This window comes from Columba livia, chromosome 2 (genome assembly GCF_036013475.1).
Source record: "Columba livia isolate bColLiv1 breed racing homer chromosome 2, bColLiv1.pat.W.v2, whole genome shotgun sequence".
Lineage (NCBI taxonomy): Eukaryota > Metazoa > Chordata > Aves > Columbiformes > Columbidae > Columba > Columba livia.
This window is the reverse complement of record NC_088603.1, coordinates 138,424,887-138,443,480: the sequence shown is the minus strand read 5'-3', so window position 1 is coordinate 138,443,480 and position 18,594 is coordinate 138,424,887. Positions and strand designations below refer to the sequence as shown.

General features: G+C 43.1%; 1 protein-coding gene across 5 annotated transcripts in view; it reads right to left on the bottom strand.

The window, feature by feature from the left end:
* Nucleotides 1–14,206: 14,206 nt before the first annotated feature.
* PTDSS1 (phosphatidylserine synthase 1) overlaps nucleotides 14,207–18,594 on the bottom strand; it is a 33,176-nt gene continuing 28,788 nt past the window's right edge. For 3 of the 5 annotated variants that reach the window (XM_065054053.1, XM_065054051.1, XM_065054054.1), the window contains one exon: nucleotides 14,207–17,585. In XM_065054053.1, the coding sequence (XP_064910125.1) occupies nucleotides 17,473–17,585 (113 nt within the window). In that variant the 3' untranslated portion in view covers nucleotides 14,207–17,472. The remainder of the gene's footprint in view (nucleotides 17,586–18,594) is intronic. The other 2 variants (XM_065054055.1, XM_065054052.1) reach the window with 1 other exon arrangement.

The window sequence follows — 18,594 nt, the reverse complement described above, 5'->3', positions numbered from 1 at the left end:
TGTCCATTTTATGCAACCGAAAAACTGACCAGTGATTGCTACCAGTTTCCTCATGCTTAGGTCTGGAATCACCTCCACTCTGCTTGCAGATGCCTTGGGAGACATAACTTGAGAAAAGATGGTATGAAGCAAAACCCTGCTTGTAAGACATTAGCACATATGGGCTCCAGAAGAGAAACTACGATGACAATTAGATTTGGCCATTGACAATGGAGCAGCTAATCACTGAAGCTAAAATCAGATTACCCAAAATGAAAGTCTGTTGCCTGGCTGCAGTTGAGTTTCAGATGTTCTTACTCTAAGTATACCGAGAGGAATTGCAAGCCCATTATCCAAACAAAGACCAAAAGCCCAAATCAAATGCCAGAAAGATTGAACAGTGACTTCCCTCGTTCCTCCACCGCACGTGCCCATCTCAGTGCTGAGCCCACAGCCGGGCATGGCCCCTCCTCAGACACCTCCAGCCACGTGCTGCCTTCGGCTCTTCACCTGCAGCGTCTAAGTCAATTCACAGTGCCCGACCTTCAGCTCCAGTTTAAAAGATTATGTAGATGTAAACTGAAAAGTCTCAGTATTTTGTCTCGTTGGCCTCTTGAGCTTTTCCACTCTTTGCGTTTACAAATTGGTTGCAGGATTACACTTAAATTCAACAACAAATATTTTCTGCTGGACATGTGAGCATGGTCAGAGGCAGTGAAATATCATGTGGACAAACATTTGGACTCCTTGGTATTTTTGTAAGTTTACTAATATTCAGCTGAAGTTTGCAGAAGTGCTTAACTGAAATGTCAATGAAAGAGTATCTACATAATGTAAATCTAATAATTGAGGAAGATATAGTTTATTTAAATTTAGGAAAAAGCCAAAGTAAACACTTTAAAGAAATCACTCATATATTTGAGGCTAGCAGTGGGGTAATAAAAATAGAAATTATGCACGTAGGACCTATTGCGGTATAGAAACCTAACCTCAACATATTGATTGAGGCAGTTTTTGTCCCTGAATTAATATACGCTTATGAGTGAGTATTTGTTCTAAGGAAGTTAAACAGAAAGGCCATGAATAAATATAAAGGCTGCGATGAAATAGCCATCTGGACTACATTAGACCAAAATGCGTAATTGAAGCAAAGAGAGTGCATATCCTTTGATCCAGTCACGCACAACTGAAATGAAAGTAAATGGGCAATTCCTCTTATCTAATCATCAGAGAGGAGTTTGCAGCACATGTGAACAAGAAGGACCACTGGAGGGCTGCAGTTGGGGCCACCTCTGCGGCATGAGGACCCCAAGTGTGCCAGTTGCAGGTGTCCTTGTGTCGGGTGCTACATCAGGACCAGGACTTCAGCATGAGCCCTAGCCGGGCTTATGCTTAAACTGCTAAAACCATGCACCCAGCCTCAGCATCCTTGCTGTTTCCACAGGATTAGCAGCAGAGCCATATGGCAAGACAAACTTGATCTTGGCTCTTTGTGCAGCTGGAAGGTATGAGGTGTCTTCATGGTGCCCTGTCCTGCCGTGATGGGGACACCCACTCAGTGAGCCAGGGTGGGCAGCCAACCAGGGAAACACTGGTCCCTGTAAATCCAGATCAGTTCCACAAGCAATGGCAGAGAGAAGGGACACGTTTTGTTGTCCTGCTGCCTTGAAGTGTCCTCCATTTGATTAAAGGTGAGGATGTGGGGATGGGATTGCCATAAAACACTGATGGCAGAGAGAGTCCATGCTTCAACAGCCTGAATTCTGTCTCACCCTTTGAAGTCAGGGCTGCCTTGGGGCTGGTGCTGGTCTTTGGGGTGCACAGCCAAACTTAGCACTAAGGCAAAAAGAGCAAGCAGAATTGAGGTCTTCTGAATGGGTTTTGTAACCTAATGTTGAAATCCCAGCCAGCTCCTGAATGAGCTAAAAACTAATCAGTAACTGCCTTCAACAGGGTATGCTTTCCTGAGCACTGCCACCTCCTCACCCAGGCAATACACCACCCATCATCGAATCAAAGCCCAGAGGAGGTGGCTCTGCCTCCTGGCTCCGTGGTCTCTTGGTCAAAAATGCACTGTTGTTCAGTCTTGCAAACAGCCATATCCTGGATCAAAGTATTGTGCTGGCAGAGCTCTAGTGGGTAAACCAAGAAACATCAGAATCTTTTTCCTGATGTAGGTGACTTGGCTCACATTCCTGTTACTAGCCCCATAGACCACTGAGCTTTTATAAGAGCTGTAACAGTATCAGGAGAGCTTCCCTGGCTGAATAAAGGTACTCCTGGAGGGAAAGCCTCAGATTAGACTTCTCCTCCAGCTTTCCAGCTGAGCCCCTCATGTCTGTGCTGCTTTTGAAAATGGTGCCGCAGCCCTGACATGTATCATAAACCTGCTCTGCTGCAACAGAACCTCAAGGGCTGACCTACTGGTGTCTGATACAATGCTGAGACAAAACCCCCCACATTGCTTGCTCACCCCATCTCAATCAGATGCAATCAGGGCATAGCATGGGGCTGGGAGGCAGAGGCACCAGCTCAAGGGCTGAGCAGGAATAAGTTGCCTGTTGCTTTGGTGATGGGCAGCACGTTGCCTGGGCAAGAAGGTAGCAGTGCTCAGGAAAGCAGAGCTTGCTGAAGGCAGTTTCTGATTAGTTTTTTGCTTGCTCAGGGTCCGGCTGTGATCTCAACAGCTGCTTCAATCACAGTGGAGCACGCTGTCTTCTGGCAAAGCCCTGTCTGGAGTGGGGGAAGAAGAAATTCTGTTAAATCCAAGGAAATAATTTTTCAAGATCCTGTTGTCAACTGTCAGCTTCTTGAACAGCTTTTCAATTTCTCCCATGCTCCTTGGTTCTGTGCCTGTGGCTTAGTCCTGCGTTTAACATGCTGGGTTTGAGAACAGGGAGAATGTAAAAATCAGCTCTTCTGTGCTGAGGGCGACAGCCTGGGCAATAACTTTGATACAGCTCTGTGGACAACAGCATAGTATTATCTAATAAAGTTTTCTTAATTATTTTCCCAGCTCACACAGCTAAGGAAATTATTTGAAAATGGTTTTTATTTTTACATATGTATGTGTATATATATGTGTATATATATACATCTGTACATATATATATTTACATATGTATATACATTTTCTAACATTGCAACATAAAATATTAATGTGGAGAGTTTTTACGTTACTTCCCAAGCTCAAGCAAAAATTTCTTAGAACAGTTTGTCTGGCTGACATCATGTAGGCCATGTCATGTTTTTTAGAGGATAGAGATGATAATTCCAGAAAAAGAGGGTGCCAGAGCCTGCTGATTTGGGGAGAGTGGGAAGCTTTTAAAAGTTACATTTTCAAATCCTTGAAAAACTCCTCATGGACTTCTAGACTGAGACAGACTCATTTCAACTAGCTCTGCTATGCAGTGGTAAAGCTGGCTGAGTAACTGAGAGAAATGTGTCTGATATGACTACTAAAATTCTATGATGAGTCCTGTGACATGCTGGTCCTGAGAGATGCTCTTTGGTAACAATCATTAGTCGAGTGAAGTTGGGTGCTTCCTTCCAGCTGTATGCCTGGCCCTTACATTGAGAGCAAAGACAAGGAGATACAGGCAGAGCAGCTGAAAATATATGCTATGCCTTTGAATAACAGCTCTGAGTCCTGATAACTCCCTTACTTAAATCCAGTCTCCAGGCTGGAAAAGGACTTGAAACAAATTTTCTGTCATGGTCTGTATCCACCACTGTCCTGCCTGCTCTCTCACTGGAGGATGTCTTCCCTCTGTGCTCAACTGTTTGGAAGAACTTTTTCTTTTCCCTCCATTTGCATTTCAACACATTAAATTAGTAAAACTTGCACAAGATTTCAGAGGAAAAGAGGATAGCCCGTATCCCAGGCACTCACTCTTTCCCACGCAGCCTGGCCACCCTCCTGCACAGTCCATCTGCCAAGCAAAACTCTACACCACAGAGATGAACAGCAAGGGGAAAGATTTTGCATGAGAAATTGTGAATTTTCAGAGCAAATACCATATTCATATTTGTCAGGAACAAGAAGTACAGCTTATGGCCACGTGCAGCTGAATATAAATTAGTTTGCACAGCTGAGTTAACCTTTATCCCTGCCGGGGAGGAAGAAATTTTGCTTAAACAAGAAAGCCCTGGTCAGATTTCTCCAGTGGTAGCTCCACATGCTCCTGTACTGGCTCTTTCGGTCACAGTACCACAACCTGCCACCAGCTACCTACATAACAGAGAGGTTTGTAAAGAAAACACCATGATCCAGGAGCAGGGGAAAGAAATACAATGGACTCTTCCCACCACATCATTCTCCAGACCTGCATCCAAGCCTGTCTACATTTGCAAACCTACCAGCCAAGCCCTCTGTGCTCTTACTTATCCAGACTTCATAATGGTTTCATGAAATCCAAAAATATTGTCTGAACATTAGGTCAGGGTGGCCCACCTGAAACAGGAAGGGTGAAGTCAGAGGGTGAGGCAGATCTTTACAATGATAAATAAACACAATTGCTACCTTTTGTCCCATTTCCAAGTCAGTCTCTCAAAGTCTGTACTTTCTTGTCTGGAGATGTGGCTTCAAGTTCCTGCTCCATCCTGACTGTTCACATAGGCATTTCTGCTGGTCTTCTTTGGCCACTCTGGCTCTGTGCTTGCTGGACACAAGACCCTTCCTCTTTCCTGCAGGCTCTGGGAGGTCTGCAGAATAACTCAAGCCTGGTTTGCGGCTCCCCAGTAGGACTTTCCATCACTGATGAGGTGCTGTGTGTGTCGGGCTGGGGAAAGCCTGCGTGCCTGCGACAGCAGCTGCGTGTGCTGCTTGCTGCCACCCTCCCCCCGCGGGGAAGCTGAAGGAAGCTCTGAGGTATCTCTGATGAACAGGTCCAAGCTCCACAACTTCCTTCACCATTTGGCAAGGACCAGCTGGGGATACTCAGGGCACACTGTGAGAGCTGATTAGCTGATGTGGACTTGCTAGTGGCCAAACACAGGCTGCCAGAGGGAAGATTAGGGGATAGAAAAGAGGGGGGATGCCATATGCCTAGGATTTGTCCTCTTTCCACCCTGTGTGTGTTGCCTGAGTTGAGTTTCAAGGCTCAGTACGTGTGCCCGGCCAGCAGTGGAGGGCAGGGGTGGCAGCTGGGCTGTGACATCCCACCATGCCAGTGTTGTGCCAGCCCCACGGCAGTGGGGGACAAGCAGGTCCTGTGTGTTCCCGGCACGGCTGGTTCCCGCGCTCCGGTCGGGCCAGCTCAGGAAGGCAGTGGCTGTCCTGCGAGGAAAAGGCATTTATGTGGCTGTAGGCTGGGGAAGCTGGTGTAGTCATCCCTGTTGAACCGGTGGGTTTGCTGTTGCTGGAGATACTGAGCTGTGGTTTCAGTCAAGTGTCACAGGGGACAGAGGCCAGCCTTGCATTAAGCAACTCCCCTGCAACGAGAAACTGGGGTTTTAAAGAGTTGGGTACCCAGATTGTCTCCAGCATAGTAAATATTTTAGTTCATTTTTTGAATCAAGACTAGTAAATTGTGGGTGCAAACAGGTAAACTGAGTAACCTGGCCTTAGATTCATTTAAATGGACAGATGAATCCACCTTCGGTAAAATTCCCCCAGCTTTGGTGCCCTTATCCTAGATCAGCAGCTGCCCACATCTTGATCCATCTTTGTGACAGCTGGAAAGGCTGAAGTAGATCATGATGGAGGAGCTTCTCCGGATCTTTTTCTGTTCAAGGCCACTTGAACATCAACTGGTCACTTAAAGTACATGCGGTTCCGGGAGCTCAGTAGGGGAGCTGACAGGCGAGTGTTTAGTCCTCCATCCCTAAGCAATAGAGAAAATAAAGGAAGGCAAAGAAAAGTGTTTCACTAGGAAAAAAGAGAAGTCAAGTCACACACATGATTTTTAAATTGAGATGCACTTGTCAGGAACCATGAAACCAACACCTCACCAAGAAAGCTAAGCCATGAAGGGCTCATTTGCTGACAGGCTCAGTCTCCTGTGGCTGTTGAACTTGAGACCTACAGGGAAGTACAATCATTCATACTGTGCAAAAACCACTGGGCTTTATCACAGCCTGCCACGGGAATACAGCTGCCTACACATCTGGGGGCATAGCTCCAATCAGTGGGCAAGACTAGAAAGTCAGAAAAACTTCCCCTGGGGAACTGAAAGGAAAACAACCGCCCAGCCTTCAAAGGCAGCTTAGCAAGAGAAACAGATCCCACAGGCTGGTTTCTGTAGGCACTGCTTATCATTTCAGCTGCTGGAGGTTTCACACTTTAGAGGCTCACTTCCCCTGCAGTGCTCACACAACTTCAGTATAATAATATTTCCCCCACCTGCCTGGAGTCAGTCATTATCTTCCAGCCTCCCATACATATGATCCAGATCATAAACACTCTTTGTGGGCTTTTCTGCAGAATTACTCATTCACATGTAGCATCCGAACAATAAATAATTGCAAATTATTCCCAAGGTTTGTTTTACCGGTGCTGTCAGATTTTTTTAAGAGACTTTTTAAAAAACAAGTGAAATGACTTGTCCTGAAACCATGGGCAGCAATACTTAGAGCCTGTGGTGAGGGAACTGCAGCCTGTATCTGCCGTTCTCTCCTCTCCCCTTCCATCTGCTTGGGTCTCTGTCTGTCTGTCCTGCCACAGTTTGCCAACCTTTCAGGCAGCCTGCAGACTGGCAGAGGTGGCATGTGAAACCAGGCAAACATCCTGGTCCCCACATGGATCCTCACGCATGTGCACCAATAAAACAGGACCAAGCACAAGTAGTAAGTGAACCCTCATAATTCAAGGCAGGTTTTTACCTGGTGGTGCAGGTAATAGCCCTGATATGTTCCCTCTGTTCAAAATGCCCATGTGGCCTGGGCATGCACAGCTCTGCATCTTTCTAAGTCATCCTTCCATTAAAGAATGTTGAAAACTCACTGTTTTAAATGCTACATGCAGAGACAGGCAGAACAGACTGCGGCCTCTGCAAAAGAAAACAACAACAAAAAAGAAAAATAGTAATGTTCTGGGTGATTTTACCCAACCTATTAAGAACTATAATTCTGACAAAAGACAAATTGCCAGTATCTGCAAATGGCATAACAAAGAGGACCTGAAATGCCCTATATTAGCATGTATGTTGGCTGAGTAAATTACCTTCTTTTCTATTTTTCTATCTCTGGTCCCTGTCTATCCACTGCATTACCTTATGCAACAACAAAATGTTTTCCAAATAAAGCTCCAAGCCCAAAGACTCCACACTAGGTAAATTAACTGAAGTAAACAAGCAACCAGCTAACTGGAGCTAATTATATATCTGCCAGCAGCCTTGCTTTTAAGCACCTTACAGGTAAACATTTTAATTACTTAATGTGCTCTATTGTTCTTGAATTAGATATGAGAAAAATAACATTGATCCAACCCTTTTTTTATTTTTACGCAGTGGAGTTGGAAGGCAAGTGGCTTTGTAAGGGGATTACGCTTGTGTTAATCCTCCTTAGCTATGATAAAGTTCTCTGCTTCCTAGTGAGATTGTTTAACCCTCTTTTAACAGCTGCAGTCAGCTCCTAAAGAAAGAAGCTGCAGAAGATGATTTACAGCTTGGCAGAGTTGAGAGAAGGGAGGGAGAAAGAAAGGAAGAGAGAAAGAAGGGAAGAAAGAAAGAAAAGTGTCTCTTTTCCCATGCTGAATATCACTTATCATTCTAGTAGGGAAACAGCCTCAAATTTAGCAGGTCCTGTAAGAAAGCAGGTGAACAACACATTCATTCCAGCATGGATCCCTTCATTTCCCTTTTGATGCTGCAACAGGCTCAGAGTATCTGCGGCATCCTAAAAGCACACCATGGGGAAGAGGCGTGACAGTAATTTCCATCCCATCAGATGGGAATTATCCATCGCCTGAGTACAGTATTTCTGCATTTGGAAACTAAAATCACACTGTGAGGACCAACAGGGAAAAGAGACTGATGGCTCAAATCAATGGAGCGACACATGACAAGGGCCTGGACTCATCCCTTGTAATTTAGGTGCTTCCAGAAGGTGCTGCAGTGAGAAGGCTGGTGTAGCTACACACCTGCTGCCCACAGTGGAGGCTCCTTTGGAGGTCACCTGATACTCCAGAGGGTGATTAAAACACCCACAACCTCCCTCGATCTTTGAAGGTACCTACTGAATAGGCACCTGTGGGGACTCTGCACCTAATTTAGGCTCTTCCATCAATTGTCTCAAGAGGAAACAAATCCAGGTGTCCTGAACTGCTGCTGGAAAGGGGGAGGCTGGCTGCTGCATGAGGGAAAGCAATAGGGCAGCTGAGGGAGAGGAAGAAAATGTAATTGTGAGTGGAGCAGAACAGGGGCTGAACCAGACTGTGACCAGGACATCTCTGTCATCTGCTGGAAGCTGAAGCCTTGTGGGATTACATTAGATGGAAGAACAGAGATGAGCCAAGAACCCAGCTCAGAAACAAAAGCTGTATTTTTTTTTTTTTTTCATTTTGAAATGGTTGGCATCCTCCTATCAAGTTCCAAATGTAATTAGTCCTTGATGAAAGATCTCTGATGTGTCAAGGCAGAAGAGTATGGCTGATGGAAGGAAACACCAGAGCCTGGACAGGTTCAAGAACAATATTTAAACAGCAGAAATTGAAACTTTTTAGCCTGGTCCAAACTCACTTGGGTCACAATCTCCTTTACTCTTGCTATAACAAAACAAGGAAAACAGTATGATGCCAAGGTGATCACCTCACCCAGCGATTTTGATAAATGCAAAACCATGAGGTCTTTAAGGTCTTGGTATTAGTGGCAAATCATGTACTTCTACAAATTACAGTTTCGTCATGCAGGTGCAAGAAGGCAATGTGTGCCTGGGCATACAAACACACAGCAAACAGGTTTCTCTGCAACAACATGGAGCTGTTCAATAACAGAAAAAAAGATTTGAATTTATGTGGTGGCCAGACTCCTGCCTTATCCCAGCGTTGGGCTTTGCAGACATCAAGGGCTATGGAGAAGCAACTGATGTCTCAGTGCTTGGTGCTCCAAGTGATTTATGGCAGTATATTTCTGGGTCAGCAGTTGCTTGGAAATACCGTGGTTATTTGGTGTGGAGTCATGACCCATGCCAGTTTTAATAGTCAGTGGTGCACAAGGAATATTCATAGCCATCTCCAGAACCAAGCTAATGAGAGCTTAAATTGTAAAGATTCGCTGTTGAGAGAGACACAGGAGGACCGTGTTGCCAGCTAATCACAGCAGCTTTTCTCAGAAAGGTCCTCTGGAAACTTGATAGGGGTCAGATTGTCAGATAAGCAAGAATCAAATAATGGTCATTGTGGAGGACCACAAAAAGGACAATCTTGCAGTAAGCTGAGAGATGAAACTGATTTGAGCTCATAAGAAATGGACACACCTAAGAGAAACATATGGTCCAAAACAATCTCACAGTCCAAGACAGATGTGGAGCATCTCAACAGAGAGCATGGATCTGCAGGGAGAATGGGTACAGCACCTGCATGTGCCCAAAACAGCAGCAAGGAGCCCGTGAGATCAAAACACTCTTTGCCGTGTTATTTAGTTTAGAACAGTTCCAGCTGCTATTTTTTCATGTACATGGGGGAACAGTCTTCCAAAGGACTAAGATTTCCCTTTGAAGCCTGTTCTGATTCAAGCATAGGATGAGAATCCCACTCCCAACCTCTGGCTGCTGTCCTTTCTGCAGCCCTGGTTCAACCAGGATCACTGGACTCGGTGGACTGTGAAGAAGGCAAACGGGCCTGTTTCACCCCTTGGGAAGTCAGATGTATTGGACTACAAGCATTGAAGAGAAAAGCAGAGAGCCGCTACGTTGCTTCAGAGCCATGGTGCCCCAGCATGCCTTGAAGATCCAAAGATCGTCCTCTTTGCTCCACAAGTGTTGACCTATCTTTAGGAAACCCTAATTTTAAATCAACAGCTGAGGTGTTGGTCACAAAAGCTCATTAGAAAAGGTAAGTAAATTGAAGTCAGCCAGCAAAATAAAATGAAGATCAAAATATATGAATGGAGGGGAGGTATCAACTCACTTCTGTTCTCCCTTTCTGTAACACAATATGTTTTCAGTTTTAAGGATTAAGAGACACAGATAACATTCTTGGATTTACTACAGAAGCCCTTTTTTATCAAGTCTCATGATAATTTTCTGGTAACAGCATGGGAAACTAAGGTCTGGGATCCTACTCTTCTCTTTGTCTTCAGCTTCCTGAGGAAACATAGACAAGTCACTTACCCTTTGTCCCCATTTCCAATCTTTAACATCAACTTACTGACCATGCCCCCATCAAGTTTTCAATGTCCTATGCATTGTTTCAGAGAAATTCCTTCAACATGGATGTGGTGCAAAAAGAAAACTTCACAGCATGAAAGTTCATTACTGGTAATCGTGTTACCATCCCTGTGAGAAGCACCGGGACTGAATGAACAGCATGTGCTTCTGAAACCTGAAGTCAACAAGTAGAACACTTCACCCTGAGAGATATTTTGGGATGTTTAGAGAACATGTCGCCAGGAAATCGCAATTCAGCTCTTGTCTGGTTTCTCCACCCCCGATCTCTGTCCTGCTATTCCAAATGCATTTTAAATGTGGGCAAACAGAATGCACAGATCCCGATTTGGGATCCAAATATGACAAAGTCAGCAAATGGGCAGAAAGAAGACTATTTAAAAAGTTGTAAGCATCATTATGCATCACCTACTGCTCTTGCAACACATACATAAGGGGAAAAAAAAAGCTAAATGTCTCAGCTAATTTGATAAAAGGTCCCAGTTTTCTTCCAGATTATTTACTTGATTAAAGGAAATATATGTCCTTCAGTGGTATTTTTCAGTGTATTCTTTTTCCTCCCCATTGAATACTGAAGTCAGGCTCCAACAAAACCATTACAGTGCTTCTACTAGTGGCCACCCTGTCCAGAACCAGATTGAGAAGAGCAAGGACATCATGTTTCCTCCTCAAGAAAAGAGGGCTGTAATTTCTTCTCTCAGATGGCCACATACAAGTTAAATGATCTGGAATTGTTTCCTTATCCAGCAGGAACATCTCAGTTTTAACAGACAGAAGTCATAGTAACTGATACAAACTGGGTGGTTGTGTGGTTTGTGACTGACAGGATTTTCCAAATCTTCACAAAAAATCTAAGTGACTCTCACAGGAAAAATGGGAATCCTTTGCAGAGAGTTATGAAGTTCTGCATGCTTACTGAAACACACTGGCCATCCCAAACTCTGAGCCACATAATGACATGAAGCGATTATAATCCACACACAGGGTTTCTGGGAGCACAAACCAAACCAACTTCTCGAACGGTGGCTGCACTGCCCCACCCCAGTGCCTTGCACAAAGGGCAGTGGGAACAGGAGGGAAGCCAGAAGAACGCTGCCCAGAGCGTCATCCCAAAGATCATCTGGAGAAAGTAGCGCTGCCTTCAAATGGGGAAGGTACAAATTGGTAGTCTGTGTGTTCTGTAGAAACCAAAATAGAAGTCTCTTGCTCTCCAAAGACTAGGGCTATCATTTAAGATTTTAATTAAAAGCCTCCACAAAGCTGCTCATTTGATTTTATTTTGCCTTGGTTGTTCTGCAGCAAGTTTGACAACACGGGCACATTGCAGGCCTGTGTGTACAGCACATGTAATTAAAGTCAACAGGAGTTACGAAGTCTCTAAAGCCAAGCCAGGGTGGCTAAAGCCAGTAGCCCAAAATTAGAAGCAACATTTGAAAATCCAGGTCACGTTCTCTGGGTGTTTGTGTTACAGCATCACCTAGGGGCTGCGGCTGAGATTGGTGCCTGATTGTCCCAGACCTTATAGCGCTACACACAGATTTGAGTGCTTCCAAATGTCCAGGTGCACAGCACACATTGTCACGGAGACTACACTCAACCAGGCCCTGAACATTTTGATGAGAAAGTTCATCTGGTAGATATATCTGTATATATACATACACACGAGTATTATATGCTTTTTTAAAGCAAGAACCACCAAAATACTTAACTGGAGGGTACAGCAATCGTAGAACATACTTTGGATCACAGCCATAGGAATGCTACTGCCATAAATTCCCCTACTCTAAAAAACATTAAATAAGCCATCCAGTTATTTCATGATCATCTGCAAACTGAGATCCATTAAAACTATGAAAATTAAACCCATGTGTATGTTTAACATAGTCTGGCACTTATATTGTTGCTGATTATAGGAATTCGATGTTTACAATTCACATTCTTTCCCAGACTTTTTTTTTTTTTTTTAAATTATTTTCTGAATTGAAGTTAAAACTCACTTGGTCTTACCATAATATAACTGAGAGTGTTGAGGGCAGACGGACGGCTCCTTTGCGAGGCACACCTGCAGCTACAGCACCAACAGAGGAGCGAGCAGGCTCACAGGTAACAGACCACACATCTTGCTGGGCACAACCTGGTTGTCTTTGTGCATTCAGCCCAGAGTATGAAGAGTTTGTGGCCGCCCAGTCCTACTTCCTTTAAATAACAATGTATGTTCTCAATTCCTGACCAGCCACACAAAAAGCAAAAGCAAAGTGGGTAATGTGGGGTGTATATGTGTCCAAAACATGTTTTCAGATGATTGTGAAATTGCACCTTTTGGTAATGTAATTTTTAAAGTAGGAACAGTCCCTGTCAGCACTCCAGAGAACAAAACTATGTGGTAGTAATGGGTTGATAATGTAGATTAGACCTAGAGATGTAGACAGAATATTGCAGGAGGCATTGGGAGCATATGAGGCTTAAAATCAGCTCAGAGATCTCCAGTTAAACCCCAGCCTGCGATCGTGCAGTCCTTAGTACTCCAGCATGGCCATGTTTCTCCAGAAACACCGGTGGAAAAACAGCAGCACAGCAGAGCAGTGCCCAGACCTATGGGCATGTTGTCTGTGTGCAGCTGAATTGAGTGCTCAGGTATCTGAAAAAGAGAGCACTGTGCTCCTCCACCTTTTCCATGTGAAACAGCACACTGAAGCAGCAGTTCCTCAAACACCGTGTACAAGGGAGAACTGGTTTAGTGCTTCCAGGGTAAACGGCCATTATAGTGATAAAAACTGAATGAGCTGCAGATGACACAGTAGGCATGGACACCAATACCTGTTTCAGTCAGTATCATACCAGCTTTTGGCTCTATAATCTAGTCTGTGTCAAATCACACTATCAAAATGGTGGGCAACCTGTGCTATGGGACAACGGAGCAGAAATGCAGCTGGTCACATCACTCGACCCTACTCTGATCTTGAAGTCAATAAATTAATTTCCCCAAGTTGAGTCTGTTTTGCCTGTGATGGTGATTGCTGAGGGATAAACCCATGAGCCTTTCATCATATTTTCTCTCCCCTGCCCAGCTGAGGAGGGGAGTGATAGAGCAGCTTTGGTGGGCACCTGGTGTCCAGCCAGGGCCAACCCACCACACTCAGCTGTCCCATCCAATAGAAAACAAATCCAAAAAGAATTATAGAATAGTTTGGGTTGGAAGAGACCTCCAAAGGTCCTCCAGTCCACCCCCTCTGCAATGAGCAGGGACATCTTCAACCAGATTAGGCTGCTCAGCCTGGCCTTGAATGTTTCCAGGGATGGGGCATCTACCACCTCTCTGGGCAACCTGTTCCAGTGTTTCACCACCCTCATAGTAAAAAATTTCTTCCTCACATCTAACATTAATCTCCCCTCTTTCAGTTTAAAGCCATTACCCCTTGTCCTATCACAACAGGTTCTCCTAAAAAGTCTGTCCCCATCTTTCTTATAGGCCCCTTTTAAGTACTGAAAGGCCACAATAAGGTCTGCCTGGAGCCTTCTCTTCTCCAGGCTGAACAACCCCACCTCTCTCAGCCTGTCCTCGCAGCAGAGCTGTTCCAGCCCTCTGATCATTTTTGTGGCCTCCTCTGGACCCTCTCCAACAGGTCCATGTCTTTCCCATGCTGAGTGCTCCAGAATAATTAAGATTAAGACAAGACATATCCCATATACTAGAGAAACTTCAGAAGGCATAGTATAACTGTTTATATTATCAGATCTGCTGTTCTGAAATAACAAACTACAGCAAAACCTTAGCGTGCACTGTGGGCTGCTGGGAAACACCACATTTGTCAGCATGCAATTACATAGAATAAAATGTAATATAGCTTCTAAAGGCAGTATGTAATCATTTCCTACACCTTGCAGGTACAGACAAACACACATATGGTGACATGGGTTGATTTACTGAGTTATTGCAAAATACAATAATTTGCAATCAGTACAGAGCAAGTGTATTCAAAAACTATAAAGTAGATGGTAACATCTGTGTCCTCTTGTGATAACAAAGTAAAAAATACAGTTTTAACAGCTAGGACATCAAATGATGATCTTCACAGAAGAGTAACAAAAGCACTGGTTGAAATCACACTCCAAATATTTAATTAGACGCAGTGTATGATCTATGAGGCTGCTCTAGTACTGGAATCCAGTACTCAAGGCTAGCTCTGGTTGGCTGTATACCTGCATTTGAAAAACTTGCATTTTTATTTAATCCACTAGTTAAAGTTCTTGCCACTACCCTCTGCTTACACCACGCTGTCCTGAATCAGCCTCCCTTCAACGGCTGACACCACCGACGGGCAGCCTCTGGAGGGCCAACTCCCATCTCTGCACAGCAGCAGGGGAGATCACCAGAGGACAGAGACAGGAAAGAGCATCAGAAGCAGGAAAGTAGGAATGAGAGGTTGTGACAGAACAAATACTTAAAACCAGGACAGTGCCTCTGTTACAAAATACTGTTCAAGCAGCAGAACTTGTACATGGATGCTTGTTGCTCAACAGCTCAGTGATTTGTCATTGTAGGTGCTACACACATACAGAATTCAGCAGGAGCACACTAAATGATAGAATTGGGATCACTAGTTTTGCAGCAGCGATCAAAAGCACCTTTCCAAGGCCTGCCCGTGCAAAGCTCACATCCAGACGATGGGGCTGAAAATACAGTTGTCAGTCAGTGTAGGACTTGAGAGAACACACGTGAATTCCAGCCAGAACTGCTGACAGAGGACACAAAGTGCCATTTTCCAAGCAGCACATTAATAGTTTACTTAAGTTTCCCCTCTCCCTAGCCATCCCTCTTCTAAAGTATCAAAAACAAACAAATGAACAAACAAAAACCAAAAACACAACCCAAGCAAACACAAAAAAATTAAAGTAAAAAGACTTCATGGGAAATATTTTTAAAGGTGTTGTTAAACAACATTTCTTCAAGGCCAAGCTGTTGTAATAGCATCCAGAACTCAGCTTCGAACAAGATGACACTTCATATTTGCCTTTTCAATATTTTTAGGGTGCAATTCCACAGGGTGAGCACCAGGTCTGCATTTATTATACAAAATGTGTGCTTGTCCCCACAGGCAAGTAGATATTGTACTTCAGCATCTGCTTACACATGTAAGCTTTGTATACATAGTGAGTGCATATACACCTTGCAAGTACAAAACAGGCTCTCACCTTTGAAAACCACAGTACTTAACATATCTAAACCATTAGATTTCCAACCTCTTGCTTTGGTATTGAATCAATAGAAAATTTACAATGCCATTCTTCAGCCTTACACAGACTGAGTTATTAACTAAGAAAATAAAAAAGTAACAAGTCTGAGTATCCAGAGAAATGTACATTCGTCAACATGTAGTACATTACGAATAAAGACACAATACGTGGAATTGCTATAGTATGAGGAAAACAAGTAGTTGTAGCAAAGCCTGAAAGTCTTCCTAACATTTTTTCCCGCGTACCATTTGATGTCACTGTCGCAATGATGATATAGCAGCTTCTACTAAGTTACTTCCCAAGTTGTAGACTTTATGTTTGATGGAAAGCGGGCTGAGAAATTAAGGGCCTCTGAGGAGTTCAGCAGCAACACTTAAGTGCATTGAAAACATTGACAATCTGTGGCACATTGGAATTAATGGCTTACACAGGATACTTCTTCTATTTACAGTATCATACACTTGTATAAAGTCTCTGCTGCATTTTTTTTAGTACTTAGCCTGTGGCAAATCACAGTAACATTATCCATAAAAAAAAAGGAAATCCCATTTTCTTATGAAGACTAAGTAACTAATAGGTGTTAGTTATTCTTGCTTCAGCTACCTACCCCTCTGAGCCCCATAAATCCCAAAATCTAATTGGCACAAAAACATTTTGATAAGTTAATACGGGGACTGATTCCTCTTGATTGTTTACCTCCTGACTTAATAATTACATTCACTGCTGGAGAATTATCCACTTTGCTAGATGTCAGAATTAATACATTAAAAAAAAACCAACACCCAACAAACACCACCACACACAAAAAACCCCTGCAAAGGAAGAGTGACTTTGCTGTTGAGTATCTGACTGCATGACAGGAAATACCAAAGCAATGGGGTATATCACAGCGATATCACGCTGCCTCTCAGACACCAAAGACTACAGCAAGCCTCACAAATAACTATGTTTATGGCAGTAGTAAGAAAAAAAACTGCCTTATCACCAGGCTTAGTAGGGCAGAGCCTTCAAAGCAGTTTCTGATACCAGTCTGAAGACACTGGGATTTCTGGTTCCAGCTGAGGCAAAGGCAAATTACAGGGAAGTAGGAAGGAACATTGTATACAATGTGACACAGCTGAAAAAAAATACGTATTTCCACTTGAAGATGCAAAACACACTGCAGTAAAGGAGGAAAAACAACTAAATGACATGACATTTGTCTCTGAGGGCAGAAAGCATGGCCCTCTACTTTGTAACAGGTTTTTATGTCACTATTTTAAATACGTTAAAGAAACAGAATACATAGCAATCAAGCAGAAGGACGATGCAGAACAAAAGAACCATGTTTGAAGGTCAATTTCAAATACTTTACAAGAAACCTGGACTCATTTCTTCACTGGTAAAACCCCGTCACCAGGTCTAAAGAGCCTTTACATAAAAGCAAGCAGCTGGATACAAATATGGAAATATTAAATATTTACTAACTGTTGTATAGAAAAGTTTCGTTGTGAGACTGATAAAGGGCAGTTGCTCTTAGTCAAAGGATTGTGTACTCTTCCAGAGAACAACAAAAACAGTAAAAAAAAATTCAACCAACTATGCCAACTGATTATCAGTTTACTAACTTTTGTGTTTAAGTCCTCAACTGAGATATTAAAAATGCACTTGCAACACCTGAACACAGAACAGGGTGTACCTGCTATGACAAAATTACTTCTCTTTCCAGCATACTCTTCATTAGCTTTTGGTGCCACATGCTGAAGAAATTAGATTTAAATCAGTGAATGGCAAGTGTCAGCAGGCAATGATTTGCACTACACTGGTGGCTCCATCTTGATCATCGTTTTCTTCAACACCTCCTTTTTTTAAATTTAAAAATCAATCTTCCATGTGGAAACTCTGATTTTCTTTGTCACCTCCGGTCACACTGTAGGCTGTTGTCAGAGACCATTCTTATTTCTTGCCAATGCCATTTGTTACTTTTGATTTGGAGTGCCGATTCCTTCTTCGCGATGAATGGCTTTCACTATTGACTGTTTGTTTGGCTGGACTATTGTCAGCACCTGCTGAGAAATAAATATATATTTTTTACATATACATATTTGACACTGTTAAGCTCTTGTCTAAAAGACAGTAAGGCTTTCCAGAGCTATAATGTGTTTACAGTATGGACTATTTCAAGCGAATACAAACTGGCTGATACTCGTACGCCACCTAGTGGCCTATTCTATTTTTTAAAAAAGCAATTCTTAGGACTACTGTAAAATTCTCTCTCTTCCAAAAAATTCAGAGGTTTGCTCAGACAAAATATAGTTGTGAAACATCCTACATTTTAAATTGCATCAATAATTAAACCTCCACATTTTTATTATTGACAGGCACCACTATCAGAAGTTAAGAACAATGGAAAGTTACAGATTCTTGTGAGAGTGCATTTCTTCTTTTCATTCTTACATATGACAGACCATGTTTGACTCTGAGAAAGAAAAGGGAGACAATGGGGACTGAAACAAGAATACAAGAGCAAAACACAAAGGAGGACGAAGTTTGTAATTAATGAAGTAAAAGATTAGAGAAATATTTGCTTGGCCAGATTTCACCAGCATATATAAATAGGAAAAACATTTTGAGTGCAAGCATTTTTTTCTCCAAAATATCAAAATCCACACATTTACTAAACTAAGAATAAATTAATATCAGCATCCAGGAAAATAATGTATGAAATACAAAGAAGCTCTGCTGTAGGTGTTTCTCGAGCCTACGACAAATAAGAAATATTTTTAGTGATACAAATACCTGGAGCATAAACTCTGACTGAGATTAACTTCCAGGTGTGAGATGTGGATCTTGATATTGGGTCAATAAGCAAGAACCCACTCAAGAGTTAACAGATGAGGTGGGTAACTTGACTGACCTCTAGAGTAGGGAAAAGAGGTCAGAGAATGAGGCTGCCTTTGCTTATGACAGAGAAAGCTGTCTATGACCACAAGTACTGCATTGACTAGGCAAGCATCAGTAAGAGCACAAGGTCCAGGGCACATTCTTAAATGTTTCTTAACAAGCAGGAATAAAGGC